The following is a 27,856-nucleotide window of genomic DNA, read 5'->3' as shown; positions in this document are numbered from 1 at the left end:
AAGAGTGAATGATTGGATTTTTAAAAAGTCTGACTTCTAGAAAGCGACTGGAATGGAGGGTTTAATTGACAGAGATATTCCAGTTGGCACAGGGACATGGGATGTCACTACCTTTTTTAGACTCTGAAATTTTTAGATTAGGATTTAATTTAAATTGCTTCAAAAAAGTTAGTACTTTTTAGAGGACAGTGGTTCCTCAAGTGGTACCCTCCATTTTTGGGACGGGGAGCAGAATGAGTTGTGGATGCTCTGCCCCAAGACCCTCAGGACAAGCAGGTGACAGACAAGAAGGGTCTCACACCCCTCAATCACCACTTGGGCAGGACAGTCCTTGCTCCTGGGTGAGGCAGCTTTGGGATGGCCACCAAACTTTTGCTTTTTGCCTCCCCATCCTGCCAGTCCTCAGTAAATCCCCAGAGCCGTGTTCACACAACCAGAGGAGCTGCCCCAGGCAGTGAGAGATTGTAGTTTGCTGGTGATTCAAGTTAGATCCACATGTCAGGATGTTTTTCTGCTGCAGTTCAGCACTTTGCAGCTGAGCTGCTCCACTGCTGCTCTTCCCAGCTTGCAGGGACAGCCATGGAAGTCACACTTGCATGAAAGCAGGATGGAAAACTTCAACTTCTTGCAGAGTAAGGCTGTTTTCCTAAGCTGAAATTAATAAATATTATGTTAATGTATGTATATAATGCTACCGTACACTCTCTCACTACCTGATGTAGGTTTATCTTGGTTTTACCAAAGATTTCTAAAATGACAGAATCACCAAGGCTGGAAGAGACCTTCAAGTTCATCCAGTCACACCATCACCCAGGACCACCACAATCACCCCTAAACCATGTCCCCAAGGGCCACATTCCTTCACAAGGAATACTTCCAGAGACAGGGACTCCACCACCTCCCTGGGACACTTATTCCAAGGCCTGAACATTCCTGCAGGGAAATTTTTCTTCTAATCCCTAATCTGAACCTGCCCTGGTGCAATTTAAGGTCGTTTCATCCTTTCCCTTGGGATATGGCAGAAGAGCCCAACTCCCCACCCTCACTACAACCTTCTTTCACATAATTGTAGAGAAAACTTTCTTCTTTCTTTTTGTGGAGAAACAGCACCCTCTCCCTCTCCTCTCCCTCTCCAATCCCTCTGCTCTCCCCTCCTTTCCCCTCCTCTCTCCTTTCTTCTTTTCCTCTTCTCTTTCTCTTCTCTTTTTTCTCTATTCCTTGCAAGACCAAAAGTTCAGAGAAAATAACTTCTGTGATGTTTTCTTTCCCAAGGCTTTTGCTTAAGATGCTTTTTCTTCAGGATAACCTAACGACTGGAATGACCTTGAGAGCACAGTGACTGAACTTTGGGATGCTGTGCAAAGAAATCAGCCCAACATCAGGGATTTCTGGAGAATAACCAGCTCACTTGCTGTAGGTGAGTTGTTTTGTAGCCAACATGCAACTGCAACAATTGTTTTAGGAATGATCTGAGTCCTTGCCTGGATAAGAAAGAATTGGAGGCTTTGATTTTTAAAACAAGCTTGGCAGAGGAAGGGTTAAAACACACTTTCACCTCAGCATCCCAAAGCAGCGTTCTTTGAGTTCTGGGACACGAACCTCAGGTCCACAAAGGGACTGTAAAAAATTGTGGAGCTTGCAGGATTCCTTGAAACAAAACAAGAAATCAGGGAAAGTGACGTAAAACTGAAAATTAACAACCAATAATTTAAACATTGACATCCTCCATATGTGATAAAAATGGAAACCTGTGTGACAACCACCTGGAAATAGCAGGTAACACCACCTGGAAAGTCATTCCACAAATGCTGCCAGGCCCTGCAGTTACAGTGGTTTGAGAAGCCTTTCTCTGGTTGTAGTGAGTAAGGAACCTTCTTGGATTAAGTCTCTCTCTTCAAATAAGAACTTGGGTGTTGCCCGGGTCACCCAGAGAGGTTTTGGCTGTCCCTGGATCCCTGGAAGTGTCCCAGACCAGGTTGGACGGGGCTTGGAACAACCTGGGCTAGTGGAAGGTGTCCCTGCCCATGGCAGGGGGTGGCACTGGATGATCTTTAAGGTCCCTTCCAACCCAAACCATTCTGTGATTCCATGTCTGATTTCTCACACAGGAGAGCTCATCACTGACATAAATGAGTAGTTTTAATCCTCTCAAACCCCCCTTACCACCCCATGACCCCCCTGCACACAGACACCCACAGACTCCTGCAGTGTGTGCTCCTTTCTTTTTGACATTTCTTCCTGGTGCCAGGGCCACCTCTGTTCTCAACTTTAGCCTCTTTAGGCTGCAAACTGGATTTATTTATTGCATAGAGTATTGTATGGCAGACTGCAGGACTTCATCCCACCAGGCCACGCGGTGCTGGGGAGCTCAGCACAGTATTGCCAAATGTAATGATGTAAAAAATCATCGAATCACTGAATGTTTTAGGTTGGAAAGGACGGTAAATATCACCAAGTTCCACCTCCCCTCCCCTCTCATGCTGGTCTTGGTGGCTCTCAGGCCAAGACCTGGCCCAAGGACCCAAACCTTGCACTAAAAATATCTTTGTCTTTCCAAAGGTTTAGGCGAGAAAAATCCTCTAGAACTCAGAAAGCTGCCGAAGTGATATGAGCCAGAAATAATTTCAAAGTCCCATTCAAAAGCTGACCCATATATAACAGACTTGCTACACTGGCATCATGCTCCCTGGTTTTCCACCTGCAGGGACCTGCAGAGTCCCCAGGCTTTGTGCCACAGGTAAATACCTGCACCAAGCACCCTTTCAGCATCTCCGAGGTTCTACACCCTCTCCCCATGCCACAAAGACATCAGGAACTGCTCGAATTTAATTCCTTTATTAATGGAATGGTTTCAGTTAGACCAAATAAATGAAATGGATGAAAGGAATGCTTGTCCTTTATGGTTGCCAGAAAAAAAAAGTAAATATTGTCTACAGACGTTACACAGCTTTCTTTTAACCAGAATTAAATATGGTCCATAGCAAAGCAAGCAATCTGTAGAATTGTATTGTTATGCTGCTGCTACAAACTATTTACACTGAATAAAAAACAGGTGTCTCAAAGCCAGCTGTAACCTTAGTTAATCACTGTTATGATTCTGTGCATCTTGCCCTCATCTCCCTCATTTCTTGCTGTTATATATAAATCAGGCATTAGCAAGGTTAAAAAAGTGAGTGATCATAAAACAATCACAAAACAAGCTCTGAGCAGCAGAGGCAGAGAGCGAGTTCTCTTCCTCTCCACCCAGCACAACTCTGCCACTCTCCTTCAAGATTTAAGGATTTTAACCCCTCCCTGCAGGCTCTTCCCACATCCAACCGTTTTTGTCTTCCACTCAACTTACTTTCAGTGCCGGGAATCCCCCGGGAGGCAATGCCTGGTACAAGAATATACATTTTAAATATATGTATTTTAAAGGAGCAGTGCTGTGTGCCGTCTCTGCGAGTGCATGTTCACAGTAAAACCACGTCAAATAAATATTTGGAGGAATCAGCACAGTGCATCCAGTTTCACTTTCCAAAAGGAAAGTGCTGTGTCTGCTTTTAGTGGTGGCAGAAGGCACAGACTTAGCACAAATCCGACTTTGCTAAGTCGTGATGGTGCACAGAGAAATCCTGCCTAATTAAAAAATAATTGATTAACCACTCAGCCAAAGGGATTGATTTACTGTGCACCAAAGCTAAAAAAGGACTCCCCTGCTGGTTTCATGGCAGACATACAGCACAGAGTATGGGGTTTTCTTTCAGTTTGCAAAAAGGATTAATCAGAATAGTTTGTCCATTCAATCAGACATTGCTCTGCTGTAACAACATTGTTCTCAGTTCCCTCTCCATTTGATCCTCCTGCCTGTATTTCTCCTCTAGTTTTTGCTTTTCAGAGTCCATGCTGTAAAAAGTAGAATCTGTGCTCCTCCTGATCTTCTCGAACTGGCTGAAATCCGCAACGTACTTTCCATTTGGAGAGAGGGAAACCACAGGCACGAACTCGTAGCCCCAGTGGATCTCCTCGGGGATGTAGGAAGTCCTGCTCTGGCAGACAGCACTGGTGGACTCCACCGTGGCATTCAGGAGCACCACCAGCTCAAAGTCCTTCTCCTTGAGATTCTGAGGTGTCAGGTCTCTCAAGGGGCTGCTCTCATCCAAAATGTGGTAGAAGGTTAAAGGCAAAATGAGAAATGGACTCTCCGAGGAGGAGTCGACGTTGAATTTGACGCTGGCTTGGTTCAGCAGGATCCTCTCCCCTTCTTTGGTTTCGTATGTCTGGAGAAGCTTCCCAGACAGCTGACACTGTATCAGGAGGCTCTTCCTCATGTTTGCCACTCTGATCACCAGGCAAAGTTCTCCGTTGTGCTTAGTAATGACAGCACAGTGGCTGAATTTAATGGTCTCTGCCCTTTTTTTAGGTCTCGCAATTTTGGCCAGAAAGGTACCTGTGATGAAGATTTCAATCAGCGTGGTGATGACCAGCTGGGCCACGAGCAAGAAGATGGCATGGGGACACTCCTCTGTAATGAAACGGAACCCATAGCCAATGGTTGTCTGTGACTCCAGGGAGAAGAGGAAAGCCCCAGTCAGAGAGTCCACGTTCTTGACGCACGGCTCGCGCTTCGGGGGGAACTTGTTCATCTCCAAATCGCCGTGGAGGAACGCGATGGCGTAGTAGATAACCCCGAAGAGGAACCAGGTCATGACAAAAGTAGCAGCGAACAAGGTGAGTTTGTACCTCCACTTCATGTCTATCACTGTAGTCCACAGGTCCTGGAGGTAGAGCAGGTAAATGCCGTCGACTTTGTCGATGCGCACGTTGCTGTGGCCGCTTTTGGACATCACCCGGGGTTTGTGCGCCTTGAGCATGGCAGAGTCGATGCCCCCGTTCACCAGAGGGACACGGGACATGTTGATCTTCGTGGTTTCCATTCTCACTGCTTCAGTCCTGAGGAGAGAGCAAAAGAAGACTGTTACTCAACCAAGCCGAAGCCCACAGCTGATCCTTAGAAACCATTTGATGGAGCGAAGGCACAAACACGATCTAAACACAGCACACAGTGAATAAAAACAGCTGGAATGCAGAGTTAGCATCATACAGTATCTGACATTGCAAATAACTTGATATTCTTCTTTTTTTTTTTTTTTTTTAATCCAGGAAGAAAAAAAAAATCATTCTTTGATTCAGTGACTGCCAAGTGTGGAGAAGTAAAGGTTTCTGTTTATGACAGCCTGCAAAAGAAATTTGACAGAGCTGAACTTTTACATTAGTCCTTTATTTCTGTAAAAGGCATTAAATAATTTTTTTTTCCTTACGTTTCTCTAGAGAAGAGGCTCTTTTTGATTAGTGAGCAGGTTTTCTTTAATGCCCTGAAGAGAGACATCTGATCAGAGTTAAAATCGCGTCAAGGCTGGGTTCAGAGAGCAGATCCAGCACCACCTCTGTCTCTTCCTGCGACGGAGGCAGAATGAGCCAGACCAGCTTTCACTGTGAACAATTAACTTCCACAAGTGATTTACTCAATCGGATCTGGCTCTTTTGTTACACGAACCTACAACTAACCTAGGGGGAAACAAAGCAGACCTGAGCACATCAAAGTCGAGCTTTGGAAAGGAGCATTTACACCTGAATGCTACCCTTTGAAGCCGTTTGAGCTGCACTGCACCGCGACTTTAAGCTAAAAAAAAAGAAAAAAAAATGAAAAGGAGGCAATTCACAAAGTCAGCGTTCTGAAGGTGCTGGGCCTGACCTGCTCAAACCCAGCAATCATTGGACCACCAGAGTCCTGAAGTTTGTTTATTGTGCATCAGCCCGGATGGAGCGTTAAGTGTGAGGACACTCCGGGCTGAGCAAAGCTCACAGAGTGGAGCAGAGCGGTGCCTGTGCCAGTTGGATGAGGCAGCTTAACAAGACCCGGCTTGCAGGACCAGACAGCGATTACGTAGAGCAAGGACAGTGCATGTTATAGTCGTTTCCAACAACAAAACTTCCTGCTGACAAAAGCAACAAAGAAAAAAAACATCCCATGCATCCTTTGTGCTTTGGCAGGTCTTACAAAAAAGGCATTGTTTTGTTCCATTGTTTTCCTCAAAAAGAGCCTCAAGTAAGTGATTAGTTCTCGTGAGCCACTGAAAAAAAAAAAAAAAGAAAAAAGGAAAAAAATAATGTCTTCCTTATAGCTACTTAAAAGAATTTTGCAGGAAGTACAAGATATATTTGTGGCACACACATGTGCCAGCCCAGGACATCAGCATAATTGCTCACTGAAGTTACTTTCCTGTTATGTCAATTAAGGAGAATTTTTGTTTGGGACCATATCATCACACTGTTGCAGGTTTTCTGGGAAAGGGTAATTAAACTTAGCTCCCATTAACAACTGTAACTCATTCCAGTTTTGGTTTAATCACCAGCATTTCTCTTCCATAGCTTAGGAACCATTGCCATGTATATATATATATGTGTGTATATATATATATATATATATAAAAGAAAGGAATGCATCCATGATCCCAGTAGGAGATTCCTTATGTGACAGTCAAACAACACACAGTGCACAGCATGTCCGGATAATAAACAGGAAAAAACCTTCAAGTGATCCGAAAAAGAACAACGGGAGGAAACGGGGGGGGCTGGGATGGGGGTTGGGGTTGGGAGGGCAGGGGGTGGGAAGGGCTGTACATGCAACTGCTCTTCAGGCAAACCCAGAGTCAAACACTGCTGCCAGTGTGTGCAATAAATACGTGCAACCTGTAGTGGGAAACCTGTCAGGGAAATGCTTAAGGAAGAGGCTCCATTCCCCACACCAAACCTCACCCTGGATAAGACATGGATAAAAAACATATGGAAAACTTTGTCCTGAAATAAGTTCACTTCTCCCCCTCAAGCACAGCTCCCCTTAGCCATGAATTCCACGTGGCCAGAACAAGTTTCCCTGCCACAAAGTTCCAGGCCAGGAGATAGCTGGCCTCTCTCATCCAGTGCTGGACACACATCCCCATCCCACCCCCTTGCTCAGCCTACCTGGACTCCTGCTCCTGGGAGCAACTCCCCAGGGCTGCCAGCTCCTCCTCCACAGGGACGGAGACAGCCAAGGCTCCACCTCCCTCCTCGGGGCTCCTGCTGGTGGGCTCCAGCTGGGGGGGCAGGGACAGGGCTCCAGAGACACTGTTTACTGCACAAGTGGTCGGAATATGTGTTTGGGATGCAGTGGATATGGTGGGAACAGCAGTTCTACCACTCAGATACTTCCACCGTATGCCAAGCTTGGTAAAACTAGCACCACACTCTTCATTTGCAACACCAGCTGTGTCCACAGCTGATGAGAGTTCCTCACAAGGGCTCCTCACATCTGGGAAATGGGTGACACAACCAGATGTCACCTGGAGCAGCCAAAATGAGGTGGGAATAACCACAGTTATAGAATGGTTTGGGTTGGAAGGGACCTCAGAGATCATCCAGTTTCACCCTGTGCCATGAGCAGGGACACCTTCCACCAGACCAGGTTGCTCCAAGCCCTGCCCAGCCTTGAACACTTCCAAGGATGGGGCAGCCACAACCTCTCTGGGCAACTCTTTCCAGTGTCTCACCCTTCTCACAGCAAAGAACAAGGTTCAACCCACGCAAGGGCCTGGTAAGAGTCTCTCTTGCCCCTGTCTCTTCTCTGCCCTGGAACACATTGTTCCCTGTCCAGGAGCCCCAAATGGAGCAAATCCTGGCACTGCATCTTGCCACGTTCCCAGACCTGCTGGAGGACACCTAATACCACAGATATGAGACCAAAATGCCGTGGCAGAAGAGTTCCCCCACAGAAGATGGGAGGTAGGGATGGAGTTGCAGGGCACAGTGTCTTCCCTGGGCTACACCAGCACAAAGTGGGGCAGCTGCAAAACTTTACCCTTTCAGGTTTAACCTGAGAAGAGAAGCTTTGATGTGTCTGTCCCACTCCAGGCTGTGTTTCAATTCACAAGTCACAATTTCTCTCTGTCCCTCCCTGCTGTCCCTGTGTGTAATGTTGATTTCCACGTGTGAGGTCAGCGTGGTGGACCATTTTGGAGTCTAATATAGATGAAAGAGGCTGGATCAGAGGTCCCCCATCATCTTCTGCCTCCTCCCATCATTTGGATTTCTCTATGTGACAAAGTTACTGAGCCTTACAGAGATTTCCTGAAATGGATCCCAGCCAATTTCTGGTGCTTTTTTTGGTCATTGGGTATTTTTTTAATGTTGATTTGCTTCCTTCTTTTTTTTTTTTTTCTTTTTTTTTTCCTCTTGCATCACTTTTTCCTGTGTGATGCTGAATTCCTCTAGTACTCTTTTCCTCCCCGGGGAAATTCATCTTGGTTTCCTTTCCCTCCAGAAATGCTTCTCTTCCCTGCCCCACTGATATGGGAAGACAGGAGGATCTGTCACAGTGGCAGTGCTGCCCCTGCTCCCCTCCCTTACCACTGGTAGTGGGAGAAACTCTTATGAAACCATTAATGGAAAAAAAAAAATAAGGGCTTCAGAGGAGGATTTTCCCCTGCCCCCACTTCCCCACTGCTTCCTGAGTGAAGTGACCAGTCCTGTATCCCGCAATAAATGATTCATGAGTGTCTCTGTGTGTAAAAAAAACCATGTTACAACACCTGCATTGCTATTTTCCATCTTATATTTTATAGAGGGACCTTAGACTCTTTGCCCTGACAGCCAAACCCAGCACCTCTGCCAAAACACTTCAGTTTGTTTGGTTTATAGTCACTCTAAATCATAAAGCATGTCTAGCACAGTAAGCTAATATAAGCAAACAAGGTTGAATAATAATATAACATCCATTTTTAAATTAAAAGAACACCTACTGTCTGTTCCCTAGCTGATTTTACACTGATAAATTATTTTTTTGTTGCTGTAAATCAAAGTGTAGCTGCAAATAAAAGTGATTTGAAGTACAGTTAAGGAAACATACTTCAAGAGGGAAGAAAATACAATCATCTCAGACTTGTTTAGCATTCTAATGTCCTATGAATTACCTCCTTTCCTCACCAGCCCTTTGGAACAGGCAGAGGTGACTCCCCAGCAGAGCATATGCTCGTAAGGGAGTTTAGTGCAGACAAAGTCAATAAAACATAGAGCTACATACCAAACCATGAATACCTTGATATTAAGGTAATTCCAGCAGCCAGGGATCTAAGAAGCACATTAACACTGCTTCCAGAGACCACATTGTCAGGGAGTCAGAGCCAGCTTGCATACATGCAAAAATGTTCCTCCTGCATGAAGCCAGATTTGCTTGTGCAAGACCTCTTTTGGCAGCCACCACTGACTGAAAGGGTTCAGGAGCATGACTTGCTCGAATGGCCTCTGGTGTTTGCTTTTTTTCCCAATCAGATCTGCTTTGCCACTGGAGCAAATCCTCAGGCATGCTTCACTACCACTCTGAGACGGGGGCACAACTTGAACTGTTTTTTCAACCAGCAAAAATCATTAGCAAGAAAAAAAAAAAGGAAAAAAAAAAAGAGAGAACAGGGGTGAGGAAAGAAAACATGGAAAAGAACTGCATAATCTTCAGATCTTTCCTAGGTCTGCCGTGGTTCAGTAGGTTACAAAAGTCCCTCCTGAATTCTCAGTGCTCTGCCTAGCATGAACATCCTCCTCTCCTCCCCCTGGGCTGAGCACCAGGTTATGCTGTACAACTGTCAACAGGCAAAATCCTGCTCCCTGGCTGAGTTGTGGAATACAAAGGGAGCAGGGGCAGAGGGAGGGAAGCAGAGGCTGCAAAAGGATGCTTTACCAGGGCAACAACTCTTTGCAGAGCAGCGTTAAAGGAAGTGAAAACCCAAATCCATCTTTGTCCCTCCTGATATCTGGGCACGGAAGGATAATTAAAGCTGGAGAAGTCTTGTGGTGTACAAATATCCCTTTCTTAGGGATATTTGTACAGGAATGTTGTTGTTACCAAGGGTAGGGTGTAAAGCTTTGCAGTAACTATTTATTTACACAGAGAAGCCTTGGAAGCTACACTGATGTGAAGAAACAGGAAAACAACCAAGAAGGCAGAGAGAAGGCAAAAGATGACTCAAAGCTGATGGAGAAGCTCCCAGTGATTTCCCAGATCTCTGGATCAGGCCTCCAAGTGGAGAAAAAGCACATCCTGCAAGTGTCTGAGCAGCTGACACACCACAAGTGAGCATCCACCTTTCCAAAAACCTGCCCTCCAGCATCCACCCTGAGCTCTGTGGATGAACAGGGGACTTGGCCATGCACAACCTTCAGTCCAGGAACCTTCAAGGACACCAAAGGCTTCTTTTAGGAAGAAGTAAACAAGCTCCTCACTTTCTGAAACTCTCCTTTTTGTGTTCAGTAATATGGTTTACACAATACTGTTGGAAAAAAAAAATGAAAGAAGTAGGTTCCCCAGAAACCTGCCCTGCTTTTTTATTTTAACAAATGGCTTTTCTTCAGCAGGGCAGGCAACATAAAATCCTTCTGAACGTGTCCCTTGCTGGTGTATTGTTGCTTCAAACTCTTTTCAAACACCTTGGGAGCACAGTTAAACATTTTAAACCTGCCCGTGCTGTGATGCTCTTCCCACCCTCTTACCCTTTCCTCATTCCTGCTGTGCAAACCATGCCTGGCTCTTTCTACCTGGGCAAGTCTAAACAGACTCCTGAAATCCTGTCCTCTCCGTTTCTGGGAAATTGGATGCCAGCACTGCTCTGCAAGGCTGAAAGGGACATTTATTGTTGCATGAAACTTAGCAAGCTCATACCCTGCACTTCCACTTTCAGTTACATCTTTGGCCTGTTGTGGGAACATTAAACATCTCAGCAACACCTCAGAGAAGGACCTGAGCTAAGGGAGGATGGCAGTGATGACTTTTCCCCATATAAAGCCAGGACTAGACCTTCAGAGAGCTTAAAGCCTAATACTGTCCTGTTTTGCAGTCACTGCCACAATTTCTTCACTCTTCCCTGCCAGGACACCTGTGGGGGGTTTCAGTAGCTAAATCCTGTCCTTCCTTCTCCCTGAGGTATTTCTCTTTTCCACAACAGTCTCTCTCGTTATCCTGTTTTCCCCCTTTTGCTTTTCATCCCATTCCTCTCCTCTTTCCCACCCTCTGTGAATCCAAAGATCCAAACTAGTTGTGCTTACACCACCACCAGACAAGTGTGTAGTTGTGGCAGCAAAGCTGTTTCTCACAAGATTACTGGTTTATGTAATAAACCAGTAATGGGGGGGGACTTCTGGTGGTAAGGTTTGGAGACTTGGCAGGGAGACAGCTTCAAACCATATCAATGTTCAACGTATATCTTACTGTAGGTTCACAGCACCTATTCCTGATCTCTCCATTATATCATAAAATCATAGAACCACAGAATGGTTTGGATTGGAAGGGAACTTAAAGATCATCTTGTTCCAACACCTCTACCTTGGGCAGGGAGGACTCTTATTTTCAATTATTTCAAATTTTGCAGAACTTCACCCCTTTGGGCTGAAGTTTTCCTTGAGGCTGATCACAGGTGAACACACTTTAATGTGTCAGTCAAAACAAAACAGCCATTTCCAAAATGAAAGCCAAGAAAAAATGCCTGGAGATGTTTCTGCCTTCGTGTTCAGACAGTTTTGGTGTCTTTTCCTTCAGGAACACAGAGTGTGAACACATCAGCATGTTTTGGTGCAGATGCTGAAGGTCTCACTCTCCATGAGCACCCCAACATCCCCATTCATAGACTAATGTCAATGCTTTCCTGCTTTCTGACCTTATAAATCCTCATCCATGCAGTGATGCAGCTTCATTAGGAAGTGCAAGGTCTCTCCTCCCCATCTTCCCAGTTCCTTATCAATGAACTCCCCTGCAAGGGTGGAAATTTGGGATCAAAGCCTCAGACTCAGGGAGGAGCGTCACCTCCACCTCCTCCAACGATCAGATTTGGGAACACGAGTGGCAGCAGCCACATGGATCAGGGAGTCTTGCTGTGCAGGAGGGAGGTGGAGAAGAAGATCAGGGGATATACTGGGAGAAGACTGAAGGCAAGCCAAGGAATGCCTCATTTTTGGCTCTCCTTACTTGGCCATGAGATAAACCAATCCCTTTGGTGTTGTGCAGGGTGTTCTGTGACAAGCCCAAACACGGAGTTCTCGGGCATCCAGCAGAATGAGGGTCAGAAAGGAAGGCACCTGTACACATTCCAGCACAGAACACGAGCTGGGCAGGGATTTTCTGCGGAATACTTTTTCACTTAGTCAACTAAGGCCTACCTAAGTCCTGCTTAAGTACTTAATTCCTTTTTTGGGAGCAGGCCCTTTGCCAGCCAGCTGCTCCAATTGCTGTGGGAGTGTGTTTTCACACAGCTCCTGCTGCCTTTCCCATCCCAGAGCCCGGACAGGCCACCTCTCCAGGGCACAACTCCAACCAGAGAGGGTGCACTGCTGCTCCTGTCTCTGATTTCAGGGCTGGGGCTCAAGAAGGTTGAGGGTTTTTTGCCTCAAAAGCCATATTTTACCTCACTTTATGGCTCTTTATGTGCTGCCTGGTATAAGTCACCTGGCTATAATCTGCCTGCACCAGCTCATGTGCCAAGAGTTTCGTGGTTCTGTACCCAAGAGAGGGACAACTGTGTTTCCTCCTGGTGTTTTAGTCACATAGTGGCAGCTTCATGAGGTACCAATATGGAAAATAATGAGTCTGACAGCATTTACTGCTCAGGTTGTTGAGTCTCACAAAGTTCATAGGGAGGGGAATCCCCTCCCAGGTCACCAGAGAACACACCTGTGACCGGGAATGCCTAAGGAACACCTCAAACAGCTTCCCAGTGCCTAAAAGGGGGACTTTTCACATGGAGTGACAGGAAAAGAGGGAATGCCCTTAAGTCGAAGGATAGAAGTTTAAGTCTAAATATTGGGAAGGAATTCTTCCCTGTGAGGGTGGGGAGGCCCTGGCACAGGTTGCCCAGAGAAGCTGTGGCTGCCTTTGGATCCCTGGAAGTGTCCAAGGACAAGTTGAGTGAAGCTCTGAGTATCTTGGTCTAGAGCAAAGTTGAGGGATTGGAACTGGATGATTTTTAAGGTCCCTTCCAACCCCAAAAATTCCATTATTCCATGATAATCTTGCTGGGACTGTCAGCCCCTGCTCACTGGTTGTGTCCTTGCTTTCCTTTATTTCACAGCAGGTAAATGACAGCACCTTGTTTTTAACCTTTCCAGAACTCACCCAACACTTCATAATCTGGCAGACATCTACTCCGCCACTGAATAATAGTAGTAGTAATAATAATAATAATAATAACAAAGTTAAACTCAGAGCCACTGATTTGCCAGCCTCCAGCTGATTTGAAATCTGCTACTTTTGCTTCAGACCTGCAGAAGTGTTAGTGGGACAGAAAACTTCCCTGGTTTCTTTTCTTGTTTGTTTGCTTTTTTTTCCCCTCCAAAATTAATTTCTTGGTCTAACAAAAATCTGGTTTTGCTTAAAAACAAGCAAGCAAAAGAACCCCAAACTAGACACTTCCTCTAGATTTTTAATTTAAATTGTCAGCAGGTGGCTGGAAATGAATAGCAGTGCCTAGTCATGGTTATGCAAGAGGCAGGGAGAAAAGTTAGCACTTCGCTGCAGTTCACAAAATCTGACTAAAACAGCTGCAACTTGTCTTCCCCAGGGCTACTTCTTCTCCCTCTTTCTCAGCTCCCACAGCTGGGAGATGAAAGATATTTATCAGGCAGCAGTGGGATATCCCAGGCCGTTCAGAGTGGTTCATACCTCTATTTTCTTGGGTGACAAATCCCCTGAAGCCTCAAACCCCGCATCAGACACCAGGTCCCAGCACCAGCCTTGTCTCAGGGGCATCACCTCCCGCTTTTGTGCCAACCCTGTGGTATAAATACAGTTAATTACCCTTTTTAATTACCCTTTGTGATGTCAATTCATCCCCCTGCATCCCAGTCAAGTTGGAGTTTGTTCTTTAATTAGTCATTGCACACCAGGGCTCTGGAGCTCAGGGTAGGTGTGGCTGGGAGGTGAGGCTCCCTCCAGGGTGTCAGGCACAATTCTGGATGTGTTCCCTTCATATTTCCCATAAATCACAGCTCTCCTTTAGCCCACACCACGGACTCACAAAGAATGGCTTTAGTCCCCAACAAATATCCCCCTGTGCGTGCATATTCACAAACACTGCAGAGAGAAACACTCTCCTGATTTTCCATTCCTGTGCAGCCACATCTCAAAGCTGAAATACCAGGCTATGAAAAGAAGCTTCCACTAAAAAAAAAAAAAAAAAAAGAAAAAAAAAATTAAATTCCTAGGCCTTTGAAATATCTAAAACCCTCAATACTATTGAAAGTAATGGTAGGGTTGCAAAAGACCAGGAAGCTGTCAAGGGAAAAAATTATTTTCTTTCAAGGTCTGAATATTGGTAATCTTTTGTTCATCTATTCCTAATGTAGAAAGAATCAAATCTAAAACAGCACACCCTGACCCAGCAGGAAGATGGATGTTGTTACAGTAGTAAAGCTTTTCCTCTGAGAGTTTCTAGGTCTCTCTTACCTGTGTGGTGCAGCTGATTTATGCTTCACGCAGGCAGAGTAATGACAAATACAGAGCTAAATGCTAAAGAAGCCAAATTTTTGTCTTCTCTGCATGGCCAGGACACAGCAGTGAGTTTGGACTGGTGATCTCTGCTATTCTACAAAGCACATTTCCAAGGGAGAAGGATGGGTTTGTCGTGGCTTCATCTTAAAACTTGTTACAAGCTGATTTTCCTCAGGAAGTTATTTGGTTATGAAGAATTGCCCTGCCTGTGTGAACAAGTTCATGCTGTGCAAAACATTTTCAAAAAGCAACTCTTCTTCCACCCTAGCTAAATGAGAGAGGAAAAATCCACTTCCCTCACCCAAATCTGAATTATTTTTAAAGTGAATGTCTTTCTCTCTTAGGCAAAGCACAGGTGATACTGCTGGCAAAGCAGGGACATATATAGATAACTTAATTATTTTTTATAATTAATTACTTTACTGTGAATTAGAGAGTGGGCCCAGTATTCTCCTTGAGGGACACAACAGCTTCAACAATGTCCATTCCTACTGTTTTCTCTGCACTACAAATTGCATGAAGCACCATTTCCCTTGATTGTCCAGGTCTGATAAACAGAGATCAAACTCAACTTCATCTCAAATAAATGTCTGGGAGCTGCTTAACAAAAACAGAGCGTTAAAACTTTTAAATGCTGGAAAGAAAATTCAACAGCACCCAACAAAATCAGGGCATGTGGTATCTCACAGGCAAATATTTATGTGCCCTTACACAGCCTGTCCCCATCCTTTTCTCCATCCCTGGCCCTACTCCTGCCCCATCCAAGGACTGCCTCCTCACCAGCCTCATGGATAGTGGCCACAGCTCCAGGAAGGACAGAAATGGTCATGGGGGGTCCTAAAACCCACTAAATCCTGGAGTAATATATAAACCAGGGCCTTCCACCTGCCTCTTCGAGGTGATCAGGGATGAACTAAAACCACCAGTGGCACTTTCCCATTGGTGTAGGGTTGCTTATCCTCAGTGCTGCCCAAGGGTTTTATTTCAGGGTACTTTTCTCCTTTTTTTTTCTGTTTTTTTTTTCTTTTGTTCCTGACCAATCCATGGATGTGGTTAATTTAAGGTTTAAAAGGCTTTTTCTCACACATACACACACACACCCCTGTATATGTTTTCCACTGAGGTCTGTGCTTTTTCCTAGACCCACCCAAATTCCAGGACATGGCTCACTTGTGTGCCAAGCTTTCAGGCTCTCCTTGCAACAAATGGAAAAATGCCCTTTTTTCCGCTTCTGCACATTTTAGGGGGAGAACCCCCTGGAGCAGGAGGAGGAATTTGGTTGTACCTGTTATTTCAGAGCAGGAACAGGAAAGAATCTCAGTGTTGTCCATGGGAACTCTCTGTTCCTGAGGTGCACGGGGTCCAAGCCCCAGTGCTTCGCTTGGGACTCTGAGTGCTTGGGACTGTGGAGTGCTAAGGAGATTTAAAAATTAATAATTAAAAAGCAAAAATTTCTGGTTGGTAGAATTCCATTCTTTTTATGGGAACTACTTAGCACTCCTGAGTGCATTGGTGTTTTAGGAGAGGAATGGAAGAAAATCAAAGATTAATGGGGAGAATCATTGGGGAGTTTTAAGTGGAAATTACAGTTTTCAGCTATGTCACTCCCTGCTCCCTTTAACGGGGTATTTTAGGCTACCAGCAGCTTCACAGAATCACAGAATGGTTTGGGTTGGAAGGGACCTTAAAGATCACCCAGTTCCACCCCCTTGCCATGGGCAGGGACACCTTCCACTGGACCATGTTGCTCCAAGCTCCATCCAACCTGGCCTTGGACTGTGTGAGAGGTGGTGGACAAGAACAAAGGGCTATTCTTGTTCCCCAGAGCAGCCTGGCAGAGGGAAGGCTGCAGGAATTCCACCTTCCCTCCCATAGGGTTGCTGTGTGGCTCATGGGAGCCCTCAGGACATGAGGAAAGAGCCACCAAAACGCTGTTCCCTCCTGTCCTGGCACCTCCAGGGTGACCCCCAGGGCTGTAACAACACAAAAATTCCATCCAAACCCTTTTCCTTGCCCTTGCCTCTGTGGGGATTCTCTGATGTCTTAAGGCTGGTCCCCCTTGATTTCCTCTTCTCAGTGAGGGAATTAATAAATCCTCTCTGACTTTCAGAGCTCCCCAGTTCCATGGAGCTTGTTGGAACATAATTTCTCAAGCCTCTGTTCACCTGCCAAGTTAAGCTGAAATTAGCCCATGGATTTAGAGCCCTGGGCTGGTTTGTATCCCTTCCCTCTTAGGTGATGGAAATTAAAATGTGCTGGGTTAATTATTTATCCTTTCCATCAGCAAAATGCTCACACTGTACAGAAGCTTGTTGCCATTCTCACACATGTGCAAAAATTGAAATAATAATATATATATTTTTAAGAAGAAGTTGTTTCCTGAGTTTCTTGATTGGGAGGTCACACAACCCAGGACTGTGTGTCTTCCCGATAATCTCCTAAGGAATCAGAGGGAAAAGAATATTTGTTTTTCCTCATTGCTCTCCCAAATTGCTTGATCCATGCCAGTTTCCATGACACAGACCCCTCAGTCTGCTGTAGAGACTGTGGCTTCTGAAAGGGAGGAAATAGCAAGAATGTACTGGTACACATCAATATTTTTGGATTTTTCTGGCCAAACCAGAAATATCAAAACAAACAAAACAAAAGTGAAAAAAAAAAAAGCTTCAACTTTTTCTTTCTGGAAAAATTAAAAAAAACCCCAACAAACAACAAGGGTAATTCTGGCTGTTAGTTCAAACCAAAAGCAAACCTTTCATTTTGCTTTGATGTTTCCAGAGATATATGTGTGGGTCTAATTTAAATCAGGTGAGGGACAAAACGTGCCTTGAAGCGACCGATCGCGACATTTCACTTCCACAAAGTCAACATGGAAATTTTTTACCTTTCAAGTTTGTTTTCAAGGCTTTTTCAGTCTGAGCTGCCCTACCAAATCTGCATGGATTCATTAGATCTTCCATCCAAACCTGCATTTTCAGTCCATAAAGCTTTTTGGATGAACGATCTGAGCCTTCTGTAGTTGTAGAGACCACGTGAGTTTCCTTGTTCAGTGACAAGTCACACTTGGAGAACAGAGCCTGTCCTGGTTTTTGGGATTTGGGGACATAACTGTGCAATTCTCTCATCATTTCTCTTTGTCTTACAGTGTCTTGGGAATCTCCATAAAAACAGAGATGATGGGCCCCCAACAAGAGAAAATCTCACGCTGTTTTTCAAAGTTGCTGCGTTTCCTTATGCTCAAAGGGGGCTGTTTTGCCTGTTTATTTACACACACTTTATCTTTATGGCTGTTCCTTTATGATCCCATGTCATCCCTGCAATCTTGTGCAGTTGGGAGCTTGGGAAGGTCCAGCTTTGATCACTGGGGTGATTAGACTGAATAGAACATTGTTCCTGTTCTGCCGAGGAGATTTTTCCGACAACGTCCAGAAAACGCAGCGAATTTATTTTTAAGGTTCTACAACATTCAGCAACTTCTTCCTCCTTTTTTTTTCCTTTTTTTTTTTTGTAAGTTTTACAGATGCCATGAATTTCACGAGTCACTTTGATGTTTTCCAAGTAGCCTGATTTATGGGAATAAGAAATACCACCGTTCCCCAATTACTTTCTGTAATAAGGCTTGATCCATCAGTGGAAATACAGCCTGGCTGAGGAGTCCAAGGCACAAAGAATAACTGGGCTATGAGGAAATCAAGTACATCACCCACAAGAGATCATTTTTTCAGTGGAAAAAATATCAAACTTTTTGATCTCTAACCCTCTGTATTTTTCCTGTAATATTTAATTTAATCAAGCCTCCATTTTCATTGAAAACCACCCTTGATGGGAAATGTGTAACTAGCAGACCTTTCTATGTTGTTTTAGTGCTGTTTATGTTCTATTTTAGTGCTGTTGAAAGGAATTGGTATTTTGTAGGTGATTGCTAAAGATAAGTGGTTGCAAAAAGTAGCTGAGCAGGACCCTGACTATCTCAAATTGCAGCAGCACATTTCAGATGGGGTTAAGATAAGTGACATTTCTGAAAGTCCAGAGACTGTCACTCCACCAGTCAGGTGGCACCTTAAAGAGAAAGCAGAAAACTCCTTCATTCCCCATTCTGGTGACTCGTTGTCAAGCCCAGCCTTTCCCAAAGGAAAAACAGTTCCTTTCTAAAAACCACTTCCACTTGCTCCATGACTTGTCCGCAGGCAGCTTGCTGCCACAGCATCTCCAAAATCTGCCTTCTCTTCAAGTCCAGAGTTTCAATTTATTAATTAATCATTTCCCAGTGCACCTTCTGCTCAGTCCTTCTCATCTGTCCCATGGCCAAATCCCTCAGACTTCCAGGGTAAAAATCTTCTTTCCTGTCTCCTTTTTCGACCATTTTATTTTCCCCTTCATTAATTCAAACACCTCTTTCATTCCTTTATACCCCTGCAGCTCACAGCCCTGGCCCCCATAGCTCTGCTTTCTTCTGCTCTTTGTTGGCATCTCATTCCTCTTTCTCATCCAGTCAGTCCCTGGTGGTTTTTTGCTCCCTCCCTGTTTTACAGTTCTCTTATGCCATTCCACAACACCTTCCTATTAGACACACATGAAATTCCTCTCTTCACCATATCCTGAAAGTACACCTGGTTTGAGACACATTACAACTTCAACAAAGATCTCCCCATCCTTGTGTTCATCCAGCAAGTTCCTCCTGTGTGTCCCACCATGCATCACTTGCTGTTAGATCTGAAATAATTTAGAGAAGATTTGAAGTTTTCCCTTACTTTATTAATCTGCCAGGGCCTCACCATCCTCAGAGAAAAAAATTCCTTCCTAATATCTTACCTACTCTCTCATCAATTTGAAGCCATTCCCTCTTGGCCTGTCACTCCAGGCCCTTGGAAATAATCATCCTCCATCCTCCTTGTAGACTCCCTTCAAGGACTGAAGGGACAGTAGACAACCAGGTCACCCCAAAGCTTCTCTTCTCCAGGCTGAACAATCCCAGCTCTCCCAGCCTTTCCTCCCAGCAGAGCTGCTCCAGCCCTGGGATCCTCTTGGTGCCTGTTCTGGACTCTCTCCAGCAGCTCCATGTCCTTGCTGTGCTGTTCCCCAGGGCTGGAGCAGCTCTGCAGGGGGGTCTCACCAGAGAGGAGCACAGAGGCAGAATCCCCCCCTGCTCTGCTGCCCACGCTGTGAGATGAGCCCGGGTGAGTCCTGTCTAAAAGAAATTTGGAAAAATGCTTTCCTCAATTTTTTTCTGGGAATACCAGGCGTCTGAAAACCTCACTCTGAGACAGAAGTTCTGACTTGGCTGCAAAGCTTCTACCAAACAGAGCCATTTCTAAAGGTGCACTGAGAGGCCAGCTGTGGGATTCAATAGGTTGAAATTCCTCTCTGTTCAGGTTAGTTCCCTAAAAGGTTTCTACCTACTCTGAGCTAATCCTCCAAGGCAGAGACAGTGGAGAGAGCTGGACACCTCCACATGGTGAGTCTGCCTCTTCCTCTAATCCCTGGAGGTGCCCATCTGATGGCCTGAGACCAGATGTCGAACTTCTAAAACAGCTGAAATCATCTTTTCCTTGCACCTCTATAACCAGGCCAGTGCTTTTGAAAGGTGTCAAGTTTATTTATTGCATGAAAATCATCTGTTCTGGTGTGTGTGGAGGTAACCCTGCTATTCCTGGAAGCATGAGGTTGACACATGTAAATTAAGTAGAACAGGTGCATATTTTAAGTTGGAATATCCTGGTTTGACTCGTACTGATGAAGCTTTTCAGGTTAAATCCCATAGAAAATGCTGCGCCAAGTGGAATCCAATGTAGGATTACATAACTAGATGCACTCCTTCCATCACACATATAGTTTAGTTACTGTAAAAGAATGCAAATTATACATCACTGAAGGTGATGAACAAGCTTTTTGTAGAAAAACAACCTATCTAGGAATCTAAAATAAGATGTGGGGTAAGTCTGCTCTCTTTTACAGGTTCTTGCCCAAGATATTCCCTGCCACAGGTCAGATTGCTTCTCTGTGTCATCAACATGGAAACTGTCACCATGTCCCTTCCCAAAATATGGATTCATCATGACTGAAAGCTTGTGATCATCCATGATCACAGAATCACCTGTTTTGAATTTGAGGAATGAGGATTTTGGTTGTTCTCCCAGGCTTTTTTGCTGATTTCACTGTTAATTTTGAGCTCATAGAGAAGCATGATTAAATCAAAGTTTCTACCAGGAAAAAAAGGTTATTATTGCCCTCTGTGACATTGTCAGTCTTTATGTGACATCTTGGGTGGTTAACAACTAAATTTCTTAAGATCACATAAAGCAATCACAAACAAAAGCTTATCCTTGACGATGTATTCATTATTTATAATCATTATTTATGAGATCTAAAGAAGCTCTGGAGCATTTAAAGACATGGTGTCTCCTTTCACATTTTCACTGTTTGCCAACCAAAAATACTTCTGCAAAGGCAGAATCCTCCACCAAGGTGCAGTAGGAGGATAAGTCAGTGGGTTTGCTCCACTGAAATTTGATTTCTGCACATAAACACTAAGGAATTTTAGGATTTTATTTTCCCTATGACCTGAGACCTTACAAAGGGGAGGGAGATTTACCACCAATAAATATTATTTTGGGTCACGATCAAGTGACAGCTTTTTTTACTCTGACAAGAGAAGAAATCAGTGCTAAATTTTATACATCTTTGTTCCAAAAATATATATTTAAGGTTAGGTATATGTTTTGGGATCTTGTTGTTGTTGTTGTGGTGGTGATGGTGGTGTTTTGGTCTTATTGGTTTTTTAAAATTTTATTTGGCTTTGATTTTTTGGGTTTTGGGGGAAGTTTTTGGTTGTTTTGGAGGTTTGGGGGGCTTTTGTTTTGTTTTGTGTTGGGGTTTGGTTTTGTGGGTAGTCAGCTGGGGCTTTTTTTAAACTGCAACTAGAGCAGAGTAGGAACGAACTTCAAAGACCAGGAATTCCTCAAAACTTGGGCTGAAGCACCAGTAATGTTGCTACCCATCCTGAGGACAGGGAGTGAGGGCTGTGACCTTAAGTAATTTAGCATAATTAGCTCAAGAAGACCAAAGGTACGAGGAAAAAAAAATCTATTATTAAGATTTCCAGCACTATGACGGAGCTTTAGACTAAAACTAACTGACGTACGGGCATGATTCTATGGGGTTTTCTTGTTGAATTCTGTTCCCACAGATGAAAACAAACAGACCACGACTTGGAGGCCGTGATGTGATGCTGAAGAGCCACATCTGGCCTCCACATCTCCCCCAGCACCGTGGAAGGGCCACAGTGTGAACAAGAACCAGACCTGGACCCTTCTGTTTGTCCATTATACACAGATTAAAACAGCCCTGTTGGCTCTCCTACACCTGCCCTTGTGGTGTTCATTCACCTCTGGTCCCGTGGAAGCATTTTGCGCCTCAGGCCATTCCAGTCTGACCCTTTTGTGCCTTGACAGGAGCTTTCAGCCCCTTTTCAGCACATTCCACAGCAGGGAATGGACATTCAGCACCCCTGGGCTGACGTTCACCGCGTTAATTCATGACTCATAAACAGAGTCCCTCGTAACAAGTGACTTTTTGCCTAATCTTAAGGAAAAAGGAGGTTTGATTCAGAAGCAGTAAGCTGGGAACAGTCAAGAGACCAAACACCATGCGCCACAGAGGCCACCAAGTCTGCCAGTAAACCAAACTAAATATGGGCATAAAATAAAATGTCGCCTTAAAAATTTTTGGCTCTTTTCATCCTATTTTTATGAGAATGTTTTGTCATTTGCATGAGAAAACGAATCAGAACTGCAAGTGGTTTGCATCACTCAAACACCTCCCTCCAAATCCTGATGTACCTTTGAGTGAATGAAGCACATCCTTGCTCTGAAAATCCCAGAGAACACATCTTTTCTTGTCTTCCCCCCATCCTTTTATCCATTCCTGCAGCACGGGGCTGTGGTTTGGCTGTTTGTGGCAGAGAGAGGGGACTGTTGATAGGTTTGGTATGGAAGTGTTTGAGGAAGGAAACTTTCAGGAAACATTATTTCTGGATAAGGCAGCAGGAAACTGAGGCCTGTTTGCTTGGGTGAGAGGCTGGAAGGGGTTCAGAAAAGGACAGCTGGAGTGGAAGTTTCCAGGAGCAAGGACAGACAGCCTGGAGTGGGGTTATTGCTGAGCAGAAAGCAAGGGAGCACTTTGAGGGAACTTTAGAGACAAGGACAGAAAGTCTCAAATGAATTTTTCTGGTTGATGTTTTCCTTGGAAGATATTGTGTGAAATTCAAATCATCTAAGCAGAAAGAATTTATTTACTTGTCAAAATGTTGTGAACATCTACTTTATTCTACTTATTCTGGATATTTTATTCTACTTATTCTGACTATTTTAATTTATTTTATTTATTTATATAATTTTATTATATGTTTTTGTCAGACGGTGTAATTCCAGTAAGAAAAAGGGGAATTTTGATCCTAATGTATTTTTATCCTTTTCTCTTCATGTTCATGCTGATAATATACCTTTTAAGCCATGTAAGTCAGTGCACTGTTATATATATTGCTTCACTACAGATTATGGGAATATATTACACAGATAAACATTTTTATCATAGAGTCTCAATGCAAAAGTGCCAACTGTAGATAAGAAAAAGTGTATAATGTAAAACCAGAGAGGTGTCCTGCAAACTGTGACCTAACCTACAGTGAAACACCTGAGTCAAAGCAATGGAGATTAAATTAATCTAATCTGGGCATACTACTGTTCCAGTCAAAATTTATTTGACTCTTTTGAGTTACAAAGAGAAGGTGGCTCTCTGAGCACAGACAAATCCAGCTGACAAAACCCCCATGAGGAAAGCAAACCAGAGAGGAGTCGAGTGTGGTTTCAAAAGGCACCAAACACAAGCTTCAGGCTTCCCCTCCACCTTAAACACCAGCTAAAATGCACATGCCCCCAAGGTCAAATTTGAACCAAGTGGGAGAAGGAATTTCTTAATCACAAGGCCACAGAAAGGCAGGAGTGTCCAGCTCTGGCCCCTCAGTTCAGGAGGGACATGGAAGGGCTGGAGCAGGTCCAGAGAAGAGCAACAAGGCTGGGGAAGGGACTGGAGCACAAGTGCTGTGAGGAGAGGCTGAGGGAGCTGGGGGGGCTCAGCCTGGAGAAGAGGAGGCTCAGGGGAGACCTCCTCACTCTCTACAACTCCCTGACAGGAGGGGGGAGCCGGGGGGGTTAGTCTCTTCTTCCAGGCAGAGATCAGTAAGACAAGAGGGCTCGGTCTTAAGCTCTACCAGGGGAGGTTTAGGTTGGATATTAAGAAGAAATTCTTTCCAGAGAGGGTAATCAGCCATTGGAATGGGCTGCCCAGGGAAGTGGTGGATTCTCCATCCCTGGAGGTTTTTAAGGTGAGACTGGATGTGGCATCAGTGCCATGGGCTGGGAACCACAGCGGGGTTGGATCAAGGGTTGGACTTGATGAGCTCAGAGGTCTTTTCCAACCTGGCTGATTCTATGATTCTATGATTCGATGATTCATACCTCACCAGACACAGAGCAGGGAGGGAATGGGCTTGGAACAGATCAGAAATGATCAGGTGCTCACCACCAACACCTGGGAAGTCAACCGGGTCTCCTCAGCAAGGATTCTCCAACCTTGGTGTCTCAAAGCTTGCAAGGCTCCCCCAGAGAAAGGAAAACATCTCCAAGGGTGTTCTGCAGCCAGAGGGAATCTGCACAATGTGATGGTACCTCCCTGAGACACCTCCTGGGTCCAACCCATGTCCCAGCAGTTCACACTCAGCCTTTCCCCAGGGGCAGGTGAAGGTTTGCAAAAGGCTCTACTGGAATAGAGAATTTGCCAAACATCCCAATGGGTGTAAATACCTGCAGATGTGTTATCAAAAAAAATACCCTTCCCCTCTTTATGTCCAAGCAATATTTTTCCAGTGAAGGATGATGATACCTGGAGCATTCAGGTCTTTGTTTGCTCCCTTCCTGCCTGACCACGACCTCAGATTGCTGTAAGCCTCAGAGTGTGCCAGTCACACAATCTCATGCTTAGCATGCTCTGGTTAGTTCTTTGTCCAGTGGTTTTGGCTGTTCTCCATGAGCATTTCACACCTTTCAGGATAGATAGGTATGGAATGAACAGGCATTTCAATTCATGCACAGCCAGCACAGAAATCAGGGAGCTACTTTTTCCAGCAGTGCCCTGTTTACTCCAGGACCATGCACATGATTTTTACCAAGATATCTGCTATATTAACAGCAAGCTATTTGCCATATTAACAGACATACTGAAGGCTAAAAAGATATTCTAGTCTGTAGTAACTCATTCAAGTCATTCATGAGTGCTCTCTCATCCCAAGGAGTGAAGAACAGTTCAGCAGGAAGATATCTTTCAAATATTCCCATTTGGTGAATCCATTTGGACTCACAAGGTTGATTTTAACTGTTTGATACCTCAACCAATAAGTTTTACTAATTTTCCTACACATTACTGCCTATAAGGTAAAAACTTTTCCCTCCATTAAAGCAAACAAACAAATAAACCAAAAAGGTATCACCCCAAAATCTGCTTTGTTTTTCCTGGAAGCAAAGTAAAGCAAAATTTCTTTCAAAACGTTCTGAGGTTCAGCCTGCAAAGCAGTTACCCTCCTGTTTTTCTTGGTCCCTCACAGCTTTGGTCTCTACCTGTTCCCAAAGAATACAGCCTGTCTCTAGGAACTCTGTGTCTTAGGAGAGGGAAACAGGAGAAGAGGCAGGAATAATATTCCAGACTTCTTTAATGAAGTCTGGACAAATAAAAAATTCAGCTGCCATTAGGGTTGATGGCTTGTTTGCTTCATTGCATGGGGGAGCCAGGGTAAAAAAGAACTGTTTGTTTTCATTTGAAATTCTATAAAAAGTAACAGGGCTGAATTATTGTATGTATGTTGGAAGACTGAAGCCCAAGTCATCTGCTGCTGTTTTTGTCTCCAGGCCATGCCTCATTTGCTGGGATGGAATTCTTGGGGAAGTTTTTGGTCTGGTCTACACTCTGCTTTTGAAAAGCAATGCCAGTTTGTACTGTACAACCAGCACTATGTTACATTCCAGCCTTGCTTCCTCCCTCCCATAAGTTGGTTATTAGAGAGTGCAGAGAGCATAGTGACATTTTACAAGCAAGGAAATAAAGAAGACATTTCTTTAGCAGCAAATTGCCTCCTTTCCCCTTCAATTAAAAATCAAGTAAAATATATCACAGGTAAAGATATCACAGGAAAACACAGACTTGGCAGACAGGTACACAGTTATCAGAAAGACCCTAAAATACCTCTAAATGCAATATGGCCAAAGGTAAGTCAGAGATCAAGGTCAGTTAAAAAGTAATGTAGATACTTCTTGTTCACAAAGGAAAGCCAACTTCGTTCTTTTTTTACAACCAGCACACCATGGATCAAAAAAAGAACTTATCTGTAAATCTCATTACAGCAGGATCCCAAAGTAAAAACAAAAAGGGAGGCAAAAACAAGCTGCACTGAAGGAGAGCAGGATTTGCACCTCTATCTCAGATTTTGATTAGCGAGGAAAAGCCAAACCTGCCGTAAACAAGTGGTGTGAAGACACAGGTAAAAGTTCTCCAACCCAGACATGTTCACATTCTTTATACCTGCCACAGAAAACTTACATTCTCTTTTTTCATACAGACAGGTAACAGGGGCAGGACAAAGTCCTAGGCAAGTTTTCCCACTACGCCAATGAAAACCGGTTTCTGAACTCGAAAAAGAGCAAGAGCTGCCTGAAAGTTGTTCTTCTAACACCCCATAAATCACCGTAGGCTCCTACAAGGAAAAATTTCTGGCAGGAAAACAGTTACAAAGATGTATAAACATATAAATATATATATAAAAATACCAGCCACAAACCTCCCATTCAGTAACTTGCATCAGTGGAAAGACCAAACCGTGACAGTTTTTGCTTTGTCGCTCAACTGCCTGTACCCCAAAGTTCACGAGGAGGCACAATCTTATAAACACTTTTGCTTTTACACACAGTTTTTAAATCCTTAAACCACTAAAATAAAAGAAAAACAGGGAAAGCACCTACTCCTCAGCTTCCAGTTCCTCGCAGCTTCCAAAGCACTGCTAAGCATTTATGCATTTTTGACAAATACCTCTTACCTGTAAAGGAGCAATGTTCAGATTCCTTACTAGATGTTATCGTCATGTCAAGTCAAACAGTCCTTTTTTATAAGAGGTTGGATGGTTTTTCAATAAAGCATGTGTGCAGGTTTAAAAAAAAAAAAAAAAGGAGCCAAAAACCAGCAGAAATCAAACTCCTCAGAGAGTCTCCCTTCCCTCGCTGTCAGTCAAAAAACAAGTTGCAATAAGCCTGAGTTGGAATTACCTGAATAAAGAAACTGGAGAGAGGGAGGGAGGAGAGGGAGGGAGGGAGAAAGAGAGGGGAAAAAAAATAAAAGAGTCTGAGAGGAGACTCAGTGATGTCAGCAGAGAGTGTTAAGGAAATCCACAGCTGAGCCCAGCAAACTTTATAACTACCCAGCACTCGACACCCAGTTACGTGGTGAGCAAATACCTGCCTAAGAGGAACTGAGTTACTTCTAAAGAAGTGAGTTAATCTTTGAAGAAACTTCAGCCAGGCTGATCAAAGTCCCCTAAAGGCCTTATTTCCTACATAAATAAGGCTATGAGTGGTTGTTGCATAATGCTAAGGAAAGAGGAAGAGGGATGAAAAGTCAACATTATTGATCATCCCTTTCCTGTTGGCGAAAGGGAGCCTGAAACTCATCCGAGATAAATTCATGCTACGGTTGTAACACACTGAGCTGCAGCAGCTGAAAGCCCTGACCACCAAAGTTTGGCCACAACACTTTGATGATTTGTCCTGGGTTTGCTCCAGAGCCTTTTTGCTGTTGTTTCCTCGTTGCAGAAAGCACAGACAGTGCTGATTTGAACAGGGGAAATCAGGTGCTTTGAAAAGAGGGAGGAGGAGTGAGGATGTAAAGCCTGTGCTGTTGGTACCATGCTGGGACTTGATGGGATTCCCAGAACTGGATGCAAACAGCAGCAGTGAAAGGGAAGTCGCTGCAGCATCCAAGAGGTTAATGTAATAACCCTTGGATATCATTCTTCTGTGTCCCTATTCCCAGGGATACTTCCCCCAGGAATTGTATATCTCAGTACACCTGTAGCTCAGCATCACCTGCAGGGATATCCCACAGCCCAACTGATGCCAGCTCAACTTCCTTCCCTTTTCCCTGGGGGAAACAACCACGGGGTGAATGTCTTACCACCAAAACTCCACCTGCCTCAAATTCCCAGAGAGCACCTCA

At 44.3% G+C, this 27,856-nt stretch overlaps 1 protein-coding gene across 5 annotated transcripts; it reads right to left on the bottom strand.

Annotated features, from left to right (window-relative positions):
* Positions 1–2,813: 2,813 nt before the first annotated feature.
* Positions 2,814–27,103, bottom strand: KCNJ15 (potassium voltage-gated channel subfamily J member 15). 5 transcript variants are annotated; one of them, XM_027639502.1, is made up of 3 exons: positions 26,685–27,103; positions 15,831–15,958; positions 2,814–4,932 (listed from the first exon to the last, which is right to left on the bottom strand). In XM_027639502.1, exon 3 carries the CDS (start codon positions 4,914–4,916, stop codon positions 3,786–3,788), a length of 1,131 nt encoding a protein of 376 aa, XP_027495303.1. In that variant the 5' UTR covers positions 4,917–4,932; positions 15,831–15,958; positions 26,685–27,103; the 3' UTR covers positions 2,814–3,785. The 5 variants fall into 5 exon arrangements, 4 of the variants coding, with proteins under 4 accessions (XP_027495303.1, XP_027495295.1, XP_027495312.1 ...); XR_003527077.1 differs by lacking the exons at positions 2,814–4,932; positions 15,831–15,958 and adding exons at positions 7,566–7,575; positions 8,542–8,546; XM_027639494.1 differs by lacking the exon at positions 15,831–15,958.
* Positions 27,104–27,856: the final 753 nt, after the last annotated feature.

The sequence above is a fragment of the Corapipo altera genome, unplaced genomic scaffold (assembly GCF_003945725.1).
Source record: "Corapipo altera isolate COAL_440 unplaced genomic scaffold, ASM394572v1 0, whole genome shotgun sequence".
Taxonomy (NCBI): Eukaryota; Metazoa; Chordata; class Aves; order Passeriformes; family Pipridae; genus Corapipo; species Corapipo altera.
This window is presented reverse-complemented; position numbering and strand designations above follow the sequence as displayed.

What these genes read in the sequence shown, in the direction of transcription:
- KCNJ15 (XM_027639521.1), bottom strand. Translation starts at nt 5,368, where the DNA reads ATGTCTCTCTTCAGGGCATTAAAGAAAACCTGCTCACTAATCAAAAAG. An exon ending in AGCCTCTTCTCTAGAGAAAC is followed by an intron (nt 4,933 to 5,300) that starts GTAAGGAAAAAA and finishes CTCTCTCCTCAG; the next exon opens with GACTGAAGCAGTGAGAATGG.